General features: G+C 48.5%; 1 protein-coding gene across 1 annotated transcript in view; it reads left to right on the top strand.

The window, feature by feature from the left end:
- The window catches only part of kcnh2b (potassium voltage-gated channel, subfamily H (eag-related), member 2b), a 228323-nt gene extending 215195 nt beyond the window's left edge, over positions 1–13128 (top strand). Inside the window, exons 13-23 of the mRNA XM_076085447.1 lie at positions 240–439; positions 568–630; positions 3943–4195; positions 9254–9447; positions 9565–9667; positions 9849–10000; positions 10109–10253; positions 10358–10547; positions 11511–11616; positions 11853–11954; positions 12724–13128. Of these exons, the coding sequence (XP_075941562.1) occupies positions 240–439; positions 568–630; positions 3943–4195; positions 9254–9447; positions 9565–9667; positions 9849–10000; positions 10109–10253; positions 10358–10547; positions 11511–11616; positions 11853–11954; positions 12724–13128 (1913 nt within the window). The remainder of the gene's footprint in view (positions 1–239; positions 440–567; positions 631–3942; positions 4196–9253; positions 9448–9564; positions 9668–9848; positions 10001–10108; positions 10254–10357; positions 10548–11510; positions 11617–11852; positions 11955–12723) is intronic.

The raw sequence follows: 13128 nt of genomic DNA, 5'->3' as shown, positions 1-13128 counted from the left end.
AAACATATCACCCCAGGGTGTCAAGCTTAACATTATATTTCTTTTCAGATGGAGAAGACAGTCAGCTGGAAATATGTCAGGTCACATCAGTGTATCGAGGACCCGCGCGGCGCTATACTCTCTCTTAATGTATATGTGACTTTCTCCCTTCCTGCCTACCTTCACTTGCATCCTCCATCCTCACACTTTCTAAATCCTCCCTCACTTCTCACCCTCTATCCCCGTCTCCCACCCTCCAGCCCTGATGTACGCCAGCATCTTCGGGAACGTGTCCGCCATCATCCAGCGGCTGTACTCGGGCACGGCCCGCTACCACACACAGATGCTCAGAGTCCGGGAGTTCATCCGCTTCCACCAGATCCCCAACCCGCTCAGGCAGAGGCTGGAGGAGTACTTCCAGCACGCCTGGTCCTACACCAACGGCATCGACATGAACGCCGTGAGTACCCGATCCCGCACGCACCCGAGTCCAGTATGTGCGCACCTGGTCCGCTGTGTTGCTGAATACACACATGTACACAGAAAGAGGCCAGAGGAGTATTCTGAGCCTGCATTGTACGTTAATAGGACGATGCGAAGACTTTGTCTCAGCATGCATGGTCTGACACCGTCAGAGAAAATAGGAATGATGTGGGTATCATCAATAATATGCACACACACACATATACACATGCTCAAACATATGCAACCTAAATCGGTTTCTTCACATGTATGAAGGCCGCGCTCTCTTTTCTCATACAAGCGTAGAGTCACACCTGTCAGTGGACGCAAACGCACAGAATGAAGGGGCGCTTGTTGTGCACGCTCGACCTGAACCTGAACTCTGTGAGTCACAGCGTATAGGGTGACACACATGCATGCAAACACAGATGCACTCACACACCATAATCCCAAACATGTCACACACACGGATAGAAGCATTCAATGCAGTGCACGAGACAGTGGATGTCGTCTTTGCTATCGTCACAGCAGCAATGTTTCACTGCATTGTAAGCTCACTTCACTCAAAGTATCTCTGCTCATAATTTCAATAATCCTTTCCAGCATCCAAATGTCTTTTAAGAAATGTCCCCGTCTGAGCACGATCAGCTCCTCGTCGTCTATGAAGCCTCGCCGATGCAATGAGAAACAATAGACCGTGTATAGGAAGTGGACGTAGTCGTCGTGACGTCACCCTGTGGTTTGAGGACTGCCTTTTTGAAGCAGCCAGGAAACAAATTGTTCCCTTGTTATGTTGCTCTCTGAAAGACCCATTGAAGTAGAGAATGTTTTCTGTAATTAGGATTGCGTGGAGTAGACCCTCTCTGTTTGTCTCCTCATCTACATCTTTCATTCATGAGGATGGAGAGAGCAGGATATAGGATGAGTTGGATGAACTTCTCATCAGGAGGAGAGAGGTATCCGTTTATGCAGCATCCATCACAACACATTAGCTCACTGTTCAACTCATTTCTGTTCTTTTCCTCCTTAAAAAAACATATTAGTAAATGAATGTTTAAAAGAACGATGGAGACAGAGATATTAATACACGTGTAGTATGTAAATGCACAACATGGGTTAGTGCCTCTCAGAATAGTGACCTCTTATTGTCGAGATGAGAGGAGATTGTAGCTGATGGAACTTATTATATGATAATGTAATATAAGGGCAGCGGGTGTTTTGAGGACCTTTTTTGCTCCTGGATTTCTTATGAGTCTACGTACAATCTGCCCATTCAGCTTCAAATGAAGACTACAGGCCATACTTAGTACAGTTCCACCTTATATGCTCGTTTTTGGGGGGAAATAATGTAATTTATGTTTAAATATTATAGTTAATATTCTCCCAAAACGACTAGAATTGAAAAACAATGACAGACAAGGCGGTTGAGGACAGGACTCTTTGTAGCAAAGATATTTAACTTTTAGCAAAATTATGATTAAAAATGTTTACGAATTAGTAGTAATGATATGGCATAATTCATGTTATTATAACAGTTTATTGTTGTATGCATTATACAATTTGATATACTATATGAAGTATTTACCAAATGACTTGTAAACCTTTTAAGAAATAGTTTGTCAGACATCTATAGATAGATGGACCAGATTGTAACACTTTATTAATAGTTAATAATCGGTTTGTAAACCGTCTATAAACATTACTTAGATGACAATTATAAAGTAACAACTGGTGATTATTAAGAAAAATGGTTAATAAATACTTTATAAATCATCTATAAACATTACTTAGATAGATAGTTCATTAGTCTCTGGTCTATACGTATTATTTATAGATTTTTTCCAAACAATTTCTTAAAGGTTTACAAAACATTTGGTAATCATTGACAAATACTTAATATAGTGAATACTATGTTTTAATGCGCGCAACAATAAAAAGTGAACTAATACAAACAGAATATGACTCAGCTATTATACAATATATCATTTATAAACATCACACAAAGTAATGATATAAATTATAGCTGCACTAATGATATTAAACATTAATAAGTATAATGTCATTGTTGACCGTAAAATAAGGTTTTACTAAAGTTAAATTGACTATGAGTTTACTATTTATTAACGAAGGTTGTTATTCAGTGTTACTGGCAGTTATCTACAGATACAGTGTAATCTGTAGAGACCTGTGTGTCCTTGGTTGCAGCTGTAGAGTGGAGTAGTCTAAGTGTCCCAGAGGCCATAAAAACACTGCTTTTCCTCACTAAACAGAAGCTTTTCTCAGCAGAAAAGCTGCAGCAAAGGCCACGATGATGTAGCCGACAGCAAACATTTATACAAACAATAACAGCGTAGCCTTGAACGTCAGCAGAATGCACCAGCACATTCTGGGCCACCTCACACATCAGCAAAATGGTAGTTGTGTACAGGGAGTCATCGTAGGCAGTTAGTCAAATCCACAAGATGGAGTTCTCAGGTGGGTCGTGAAAGGTTATACAGCGTTTGTTGTGTTCATTTCCATGTTTCTTTATTTTAGACTGCCCTCAAACCAGGCCGTGCACCAATGTGTGTGTGTGTGTGTGGGGGGGGGGGGGGGGGGTTACTGCACTGATTCATTAAGAAGAGGTGGAGGTAAAAGGCAGTGAGGCAGTAACTCAGAGCTTAATATCGGGACGGGAGAGGAAAACATGCAAGAGAAAAATGTTGAAAGTATGAAACGGACGTCGGCCTGTGGAGCGATGAAGACAAGACGGAGAGGAGAAATAAACGAGACATGGAGAGAGAGAGAAGCGCTGCGTCGCAATATTTCTTTTACAGTTATGTTGTCTGTAGTCGGCCAGAGAGTTACGGAGCCCAGGACCTGCTGCTTTAAAGGAGCCGGGGCTCTTCTCCTCATTAAAGTTGCACCAATTCTTCATATTAATTACACTCCAAGGGCCGGCAGACTCTCTTCCGGTGGGCCTTCTGTTTCAAATCATTTTGCAGCAAAGCTCTAAAAGAAAGTCCTCGCAAAGGCTCTTTGATAGAGAAAGAAGCATGAACTGCTGACGCCGGTCCCTCACTCCGGGGTTAAACTCATAACAGATTTTAATTGAACCGATATTATCATAGTGTAATAAATGTACGACGCTGAATGTCCCGTGAACGTTCACCAGCAGGGATGAGAGTAACAACTGTCAGGACGTTTTTATTACTCCTTTCAAAGCATCCATAATCTGTGACATTTGTGTGACATTAGTTCGATGTTCTGGACACACGGCATCAGTCGGTAGCGTGTATCAATACTGATGTAACCTTTCACTTTCATTTCATCCGCTTTCTTTACCCCACCTCTCTCCTCCCTCTCCTTCTACTTCTGCCCCACTCACCTCCCATCCTTCTTTATTCTTTACTTCCTTCTGTCTTCTTTCTCCTTCTGTCCCCTCCTTACTTTTCTATCACTCACTCCTTCCTTATCCCCGTCTACTCCCTCCCTCCCTCCCCTCTGCTCCCTCCCCCCCAGGTGCTGAAAGGTTTCCCAGAGTGTCTCCAGGCGGATATCTGCCTCCACCTGAACCGGACCTTGCTGCAGAACTGCAAGGCCTTTAAAGGCTCCACCAAGGGCTGCCTCAGGGCGCTGGCCATGAAGTTCAAGACCACCCACGCACCGCCGGGGGACACGCTGGTCCACGCTGGGGACGTCCTCACGGCCCTCTACTTCATATCCAGGGGGTCCATAGAGATACTGAGAGGAGACGTGGTGGTAGCCATCTTGGGTACAAAATATATATATATTTATGTACATTGATCTGTCAATGTATGTTTTACTGATTACCAACTACTGTAGCCCCTGTTCCATGGGAACGTTTAGGTTATTAGAAACAGAATCTGAAGCAAGAACATGACAACTCTTGCAGGAGATGAATTGAGGGTACAAATAGTTTGGTCCAATACTTGAAGTTCCATTGCAGCCTGTAGGTGAACTCAGGGCTGCTTCCCTATCACCTCAGGTAAGAGGTGTTCACACACTGGTCCATAGCCTCCTGTGTCAATCCAGACTCTGAGTGATGCTTGCGTATCTCTTTCTGGGTGTTGACTGTGTTCAGACCTCTCAACAATATGTTCTAGCCGGTAGCGCCATCTGCTGGAGAGCACGAGGTGTTACTGCTGATGGTTCAGAGTCAACACAGGACAAGACAAAAAAGTACTTTTCTAATCTGTGAAAACAGGTAAAAAAGTTGGCACATGAATTATTTATTTTTTGTCTGAACAATTGTTTTTGTGTGTTTGATGCTGTTGTACTCCTTTAGGCCACAAGAGGCTGCTGTTCACTACTCCTCCGCGAATCGCCACCTTATCGTGGTGGAGGAGTTTGAGTGGCTCAGTGATCCTGGGAGCTATGTTGTCCGGGGCATTAGCCCCTGGTAGGGTCTCCCAAGGCAAACAGGTTTCAGCGGAGAGCCCAGACTAAGAGCGGTTCAAAACGACCCCTATGATAGTTAGCCCACGGACTATAGCCACCTCGCCCAGACCAGGGAAACCGGGGCACCCTCCCGGAGCCAGACTCAGGAGGGGAGCTCGTAGGCGAACGTCTGGTGGCCGGGCCTTTGCCCATGGGGCCCGGTCGGGCTCAGCCCGAATAAACACCATGGAGCAGCCACCCTGTGGACCCACCACCCGCAGGGACAAGCATCGGGGTCGGGTGCTATGCAGACCGGGCGGCGGGTCGAGCGGGAGGCCTGGGCATGCCGATCGCCGGCGGCATAGACTAGCTCTAGGGACGTGGAACGTGGAACGTCACCTCGCTAGCGGGGAAAGAGCCGGAGCTGGTGCAGGAGGTGGAGCGATACCAGCTAGAAATAGTTGGACTCACCTCCACACACAGCGTTGGCTCTGGAACCAAGCTCCTGGAGAGGGGTTGGACTTTGTCCTTTTCTGGAGTTGCCCAGGGTGAGAGGCGCTGGGCGGGAGTGGGGATACTCACGAGCCCCCGGCTGAGCGCCGCTGTGTTGGAGTTCTCCCCGGAGAGCGAGAGGGTCGCCACCATGCGCCTACGGGTTGCGGGGAGCAAGGCTCTGACTGTGGTTTGTGCTTATGCACCAAACAGCAGTTCGGAGTATCCGGCCTTCTTGGAGTCGGTGGGAGGGGTCCTGGAAAGGGCGCCGCCTACCGACTCGATAGTTCTCCTGGGGGACTTCAACGCTCACGTGGGCAATGACGGAGAAACCTGGCGGGGGGTGATTGGGAGGAACGGCTTGCCCGATCTGAACCCGAATGGTGTTTCGTTATTGGACTTCTGTGCTTGCCACGGTTTGGCCATAATGAACACTATGTTCGAACATAAGGTGGCTCATAAGTGTACCTGGTACCAGAACACCTTAGGCCGGAGATCAATGATCGACTTTGTAATCGTATCATTTGATTTGCGGCCGTATGTCTTGGACACTCGGGTGAAGAGAGGAGCAGAGCTGTCAACTGATCACCACCTGGTGGTGAGTTGGATCAGATGGCAGCGGAACCGGTTGGAAAAACCCGGCAAACCCAAACGTGTAGTGAGGGTAAACTGGGAACGTCTGGCGGAGGACCCTGTCCGGGAGGTCTTTAACTCCCACCTCCGGAAGAACTTCTCACACATCCCGAGGGAGGTTGGGGACACGGAATCCGAGTGGACCATGTTCAAAGCCTCTATTGTGGACGCGGCCGCTACGAGCTGTGGCCGGAAGGTCATCGGTGCCTGTCGTGGCGGCAACCTGAGAACCCGGTGGTGGACACCGGAGGTGAGGGAAGCCGTCAAGCTGAAGAAGGAGACCTTCAAGGCCTGGTTGGCCCAGGGGTCTCTTGAAGCAGCTGACAGGTACCGGCAGGCCAGAAGGGCTGCAGCTGCGGTGGTCGCGAATGCTAAAACTCGGGCATGGGAGGAGTTCGGGGAGGCCATGGAGAAGGACTTTCAGTTGGCCTCAAGGAGGTTCTGGCAAACCATCCGACGGCTCAGGAAGGGAAAGCAGGGCTTACCCCAGGCTGTTCTCAGCAGGGGGGGGGGGAACTGCTAACCCGGACGGAGGACATCGTCAGGCGGTGGAAAGATCACTTTGAGGAACTCCTAAACCCGACCAACATGTCCTCTGCAGAGGAGGCAGCGCCTGAGGACCTAGGGGGAGGCTCACCCATATCCCTGGCAGAGGTCGCTGAGGTAGTTAAAAAGCTCCTTGGTGGCAAGGCGCTGGGGGTGGATGAGATCCGCCCTGAGATGCTGAAGGCGCTGGACATAGTTAGGCTGTCCTGGCTGACACGCCTCTTCAATGTCGCATGGGGGTCGGGATCAGTGCCCATGGAATGGCAGACCGGGGTGGTGGTTCCCATCTTCAAAAAGGGGGACCGGAGAGTGTGCTCGAATTACCGGGGTATCACACTACTCAGCCTCCCGGGGAAGGCTTATGCCAGGGTGCTGGAAAGGAGGCTCCGACCGCTTGTCGAACCTCAGATTCAAGAGGAGCAGTGTGGATTCCGTCCCGGCCGTGGAACAGTGGACCAGCTCTTTACCCTCGCAAGACTACTGGAGGGGCTCTGGGAGTTTGCCCAACCAGTCTACATGTGCTTTGTGGACTTGGAGAAGGCTTTCGACTGGGTCCCTCGGGGGGTCTTGTGGGGGGTGCTGCGGGAGTATGGGGTGCCGGACCCGTTACAACGGGCGATCCGGTCTCTGTACGACTGCAGTAGGAGCTGTGTCCGCATTCTCGGCAATAAGTCAGACACGTTCCCGGTGGGTGTTGGCCTCCGCCAGGGCTGCCCTTTGTCACCGGTCCTGTTCGTGATTTTCATGGACAGGATATCTAGGCGCAGCCTGGGGGCGGAGAACGTCAGTTTCGGGGGTCTCGGGATCGCCTCTCTGCTATTTGCAGATGATGTGGTCCTGTTAGCCTCCTCGGATCATGACCTCCAGCATTCACTGGGGCGGTTTGCAGCCGAGTGTGAAGCGGCGGAGATGAGAGTTAGCGCCTCCAAATCTGAGGCCATGGTTCTCTGCCGGAAACTGGTGGATTGCTCCCTCCAGGTGGGGACCGAGTGCCTACCTCAAGCGAAGGAGTTTAAGTATCTCGGGGTCTTGTTCACGAGTGAGGGTAAGATGGAGCGGGAGATCGACAGGCGGATCGGTGCGGCTGCAGCAGTAAAGCAGGCGCTGCACCGGACCGTCTTGGTGAAGAGGGAGCTGAGCCGGAAGGCAAAGCTCTCAATTTACCACTCGGTCTACGTTCCTACCCTCACCTATGGTCACGAACTCTGGGTCGTGACCGAAAGGACAAGGTCGCGGCTACAAGCGGCCGAAATGAGTTTCCTCCGTAGGGTGGCCGGGCTCAGCCTTAGAGATAGGGTAAGGAGCTCGGTAATCAGGAGGGAACTTGGAGTCGAGCCGCTACTCCTTCGCGTCGAAAGGAGTCAGCTGAGGTGGTTCGGGCATCTAATTAGGATGCCTCCTGGACGCCTCCCACTGGAGGTTTTCCAGGCACGTCCAACTGGGAAGAGACCCCGGGGAAGACCCAGAACACGCTGGAGAGATTACATCTCCCAGCTGGCCTGGGAACGCCTCGGGATCCCCCAGAATGAGCTGGAACATGTTGCCGGGGAGAGGGAGGTCTGGGTCGGCCTGCTTGGCCTGCTGCCACCGCGACCCGACCCCGGATAAGCAGAGGAAAATGGATGGATGGATGGATGGATGGATGGATGGATGGATGGACATGATTTATTTATTTTTTGTCTGAACAATTGTTTTTGTGTGTTTGAAGATGTTGTACTCCTTTAGGCCACAAGAGGCTGCTGTTGACTACTCCATGTGTCAAATAGGACTTAAAGCTTTCATGTTTTCTTCCAGATGAGAATTATTTTTTGCACTGGCACCTTAGAGCTTCCCTACATGCCACTCTCATATATCTGAGTCGTAAAAAATAATTATAGAATAATAATTGAAGTAAGAGACAAATTCCCTCTAAATGTTCGGATACCTTACATCAGGGGGGTCAAACTCCTCTTCACTCTGGGTCAAATCAGCATCACGGTCGCCCTCAAAGGGCCGGTTGTAAATGTAAGACTGTAAATGTAACTTCTCCTAACATATTGGTAAACTGTTATATAAATGTAAAAATATATTTAAGCACATTTCTGTTATTATAACTTAAATCCTTTTAATTTAGGGTTAATAAACCCACATTACTCTATCAAAGATCAAACTATTAAAGAAAATAGCAAAGACAAATATCAAACACAAGTTATTACAATAACTTTGTTCAAAGCTTAAAATCCTTTCAAGGGTGCATTTGCACAATCCCACGTGAAGTATTTCATGTGTTGTAAAGACACGTTTAAAGTAGTCTTCAATGTACTCACAATACATTTCCATGTCAAATACAGGGTAACGTATGAAGAGCTGCTTCTATGACTGTTGTGTTCAAGTATCTCATCACTATGACTTTCTATCTCATAACTTCAACTTTCTAGCTCATAATTATGACTTTCTATCTCATAATTTCGACTATGGGGATATTTTTATTATCAAGTCTAACTTTTAATTAATATTTTTTATTTTTTACTTTTGTTTTTTATGCTGGCGGATTCGCGGGCCACATGAAATGACGTGGCAGGCCTTGAGTTTGAGACCCCTGCCTTACATAGATCACAATTAAATAAAAGATAGTTATGTTTGATATTTCCGTTCACCTACAGAGCTGTTTCATTATTGTTATGTAGGATTTGTTGGTCAAAGGTTTCCCCTGGTTGTACTGGCTGCTGGTGCAGGATGAAGTAACAACTGAGCTCTCTCTCTTTCTCGTCACCTTTCCCAGGGAAGAACGACATCTTCGGCGAGCCCATCAACCTGTACACCCGGCCGGGTAAATCCAACGCCGACGTGAGGGCTCTGACCTACTGCGACCTTCATAAGATCCTCAGAGAAGATGTTCTGGAGGTGCTGGACATGTATCCGGAGTTCGCGGACCACTTCTGGAACAACCTGGAAATCACCTTCAACCTCCGAGATGTGAGTTCACAGCCTCGTTCCCTGTGCTGTTGTATCGAAGCAAAGATGTTACTTTAACTTTTGCTTTTATTGGTAGAATTTATCTTTTAATAAAGTCCATTTAATGCTGGTTTCCAGACCAACATGATCCCAGGCTCTCCAAGCAGCGATGACTCCAACTGCGGGGGTTTCAACAAGTTACGCAGACGCAAGTTATCCTTCCGAAGACGTACAGAAAAAGGTAAACCTTCCTTTATTGCTCATCTTAAAAAAAAATCATATTATCTGACTTTCCGATACAACTTCAGTAACTTTCATTTGATGATGCAGTTTATCTGGCAATCCTCCTCCTCTGGTGGTCATCTTTGAAAAGTCACTGACCGATCTCCCTCCTTTTTGTTTTTTTCAAAATCTTTCCTCAGATGAAGCAGACGCCGGAGAAATCAAAAAGTCCCATAAGTCTGTGAGACGGAGACAGAGGGAAACACCCAACAACCAAAACCAGGAGGGGGCACCTAAGCGGCAGTGGCAGGCACACCGAAGCTCGGTGTCTTCGCACTCCAGCGGCGACGAGGTAGAGCTTCATCTGGTCTAAAGTGTTTATTGTATTGTGGTGACCGGTGTTGTACGCATTGGTGCAATAACAACTGGAACTAATGTCCTGGATCTTCACTTCTAACAGGGGGGGGAGTCCGTTATGAACAGACTCGCTCCTCCGCCGGCGATGCTGGAGAATCCGCATGCTAAGGCCGCGTCCAGCAGCTTCAGCGAGAACACCGAGGCCGACGGAGACCCCGAGACTGGGAACACCTGCAACGCTCTGTCGGGTAAAATTAGAACCAAAGGGCGTGCACCTGTCCCTGTGAAGTATACAGTAACGCCCCATCCTGTGATTTCACGCAAAGTCACTCTCTCCGTCTGTCTCCCGCAGGTGCGTTCTCGGGCGTGTCCCACATCTTCAGTTTCTGGGGGGAGAGTCGAGGGGGTGGTCAGTACCAGGAGGTTCCCAGCTGCAGCCTGGCCTCCCCCCCGCCCCTCAACACGCCGCTGCACAGCCTGAGCCGGCAGCAACGCAGCCAGCTGGACACACGCCTGGACCTGCTGCAGAAACAGCTCAGCAGGTACGGCGGGTCGAGTGTCGGGGTGTGGATCCCTGCTGAAACCCTGCGGGCATCCGACAGTTTGAGACCCTTGCTTGTAGCCGGCTGCCTTTTGAGAAAGTCTCTCACCCCCGAGCCCTGTAGCCTTTAGCTGGGTGAGGCTCCTTTGTCAGGACCTGTTGTGTCTTAAAGCCTACAGCTATGAAGCCGGCTCTCCAGCTGAAATGTTGATGAGGAGTAGCGGTGTGTAAGGAGAGAACCCCCCCCCAACATACTGAAGATATCTGCACATGTGACAAAGTCTCTGTTTGACTTCAGAAAGTGGAACAAAGCTCCACAGGATGAGTCCTCATTAGCTGTATAGGAGCCAGCAGGTTTGATAAGGAGGCTTCCACCTCTCTGTATGTGTGGAGCTCACTTTATTCCCGCAGTAATGAGGTATAATAAACCTTCAGACTCCTTTTGTTCCAGCTCTAGAAGTAACAGCGGGATGGGAGCAAGAGAAATGCAATGTTAGCAAAACAGAGTTTAGAAAAGTTTAACAATTAGAATGAGAAGTTTTTGCGAGAAGTGGAGGGTAGACAAAATAATGTGTCCATCCAGATGTTAACAGCAGCTCTGAATGCTAATGACACCCTAACGTCACGGTTGAGATCCGGGGACATGTGGTGATTTACTTCCTGGTTCAGCTTTTAGCTAGTGTTACCATGGTTACTCTCTCTTTACAAAGAGCAATCATACCAGACGTTAATATTCCTGAATGTTCGCAGTTTACTTGGTGAGTCCTTTGGTACTGTAACTGATGTTAACGACGGACAACATTAGAACCGGGAGGATAAAAACACACGAGATTCCTTTAAACGCAGAGATAACATCTGCACTTTTAATGTCCTTAATAGAATAAATAAATTGAAATTGATAGAATATAAATGTGCCCTCCGTGTAGCTATTAACGGTGGATCATTTACCACACACTGTGTGCAGGCTGGAGAGTCGCATGTCGACGGACATCGGAGCCATCATGCAGCTGCTGCAGAGACAGATGGCCCTGGTTCCTCCCGCCTACAGCGCCGTCTCATCGCCGCCTCAGGTGATGACACACACACACACACACACACACACACACACACACACACATACACACACACACACACACATACACACACAGCAGGACGCTGGCCGTCACAGAGGTCAGGCAAGCATCTGTCTCTAGGCGAGACCCAGTGATAAAAGACAGCTTTTTCATTATTATCATATGCTGACCCAAACTGCGAAGAGACGGAGGGCTACGCTTCCTGCAGACCAATAACATGCTGTCTCTTGCAGGTCTCACCTCACCCTGGTCCCGGCCCAGGACCCAGTCCAGGAGAGAGACTGGTCCAGCCTATTACACCTCTGGAGACAGACACCCTGGCCTCCCTCTCACAGGTGAAGCAAATGCATTGGTAAAGTTTTTGTTGACTGGAGGCTGTCATTGGTCCGCAGTGGATATAAACTATATAATAATACGAACTAACTTTCCATTGGTACTTCTTCTACTTAGTAGCTACACGATGTTTGTGTCAGACTGGTCTCATCCAGCAATGCTTACGAAAAGTAATGTGCCGTAATTCATAGATATCCCGTGAAATTGTTTAGTATGTTAACCACACACTCATCAACGAGGACGTTTAAAGACTGCTAAAGCACGCACATGGTGGGGGGGGGGGAGATTTCAGTAACAGCACTTCTGTGGTTATTTCAACCCAAACAACCAACTTTTCCTGAACCTAACTAAGTAGGTTTGTTGCCTAAACCTTACTTTGTTTCCTGTGAAGATGGAAGTTTATTTTGAAAAGATGTATGAATGTAACAAGCGGAAATTGACACATGTTGATGGACTTCTGTTGGAAAACGCACAAAAAATGCGGAGTAACATATCATACGAAGCGTCTTCTGAGGACATGTGTCAGGGTTCTCTTTAGGCTATAGAGTTTATTTGAATGGGATCTCAGTACCTCTCTCTGTTATCTAAGGAACTAGAATATCCTGCAGCAATTGTGATAAAAAAATGTTTTGTCACAACCGGTTTGCTTATAAACCTGGTAAACTACAGCACAAAACAACCTTCATAAAAGAATAACTTGACTTGAATATTAACAAGTAAATGACTTGTAGTAGCCAGTCCCACTCACCTCCTCAACTTCTTCCCCTGCAGATCTTGGATTCGCAGCACTTCGAGGAGTTCCCAGCCAAGCCCCTCGACACCCTGCAGCCCCAGGATGCCCCGCTGATCAACCCCAACCGTGGCCAGCTCGCTCCCCCCGGACTGGACAGCCTGGAGCAGCACCTGGAGCTGGGACTGGGCACAGGGCCTGGGGTCATCTCCGGGCCAGCCATAGGTTCATGTGTCGGGGTAGATTTAGCAGCGGGGTCCAGCTCAAGAGCAGGGTTAGACTTTGGTTCGGGGGAATGTATGGGCGCTGGGGTCGGGCCGGCAGCTGGAACGGGGCTGTCTTCCCCGGATCCTGAAACCCAAAGGAGGCTGTCCCTCCAAGAACCACAGACCCCTCTGGACTCACGGACACCACAGCGACACAGCTCTGACCCAGGGGGGAGCTAA

The sequence above is a fragment of the Anarhichas minor genome, unplaced genomic scaffold (genome assembly GCF_050575085.1).
Source record: "Anarhichas minor isolate MPS153535 unplaced genomic scaffold, ASM5057508v1 ptg000155l, whole genome shotgun sequence".
Lineage (NCBI taxonomy): Eukaryota > Metazoa > Chordata > Actinopteri > Perciformes > Anarhichadidae > Anarhichas > Anarhichas minor.
The sequence above is the reverse complement of the archived record's forward strand: the minus strand, read 5'-3'. Positions and strand labels throughout refer to the sequence as shown.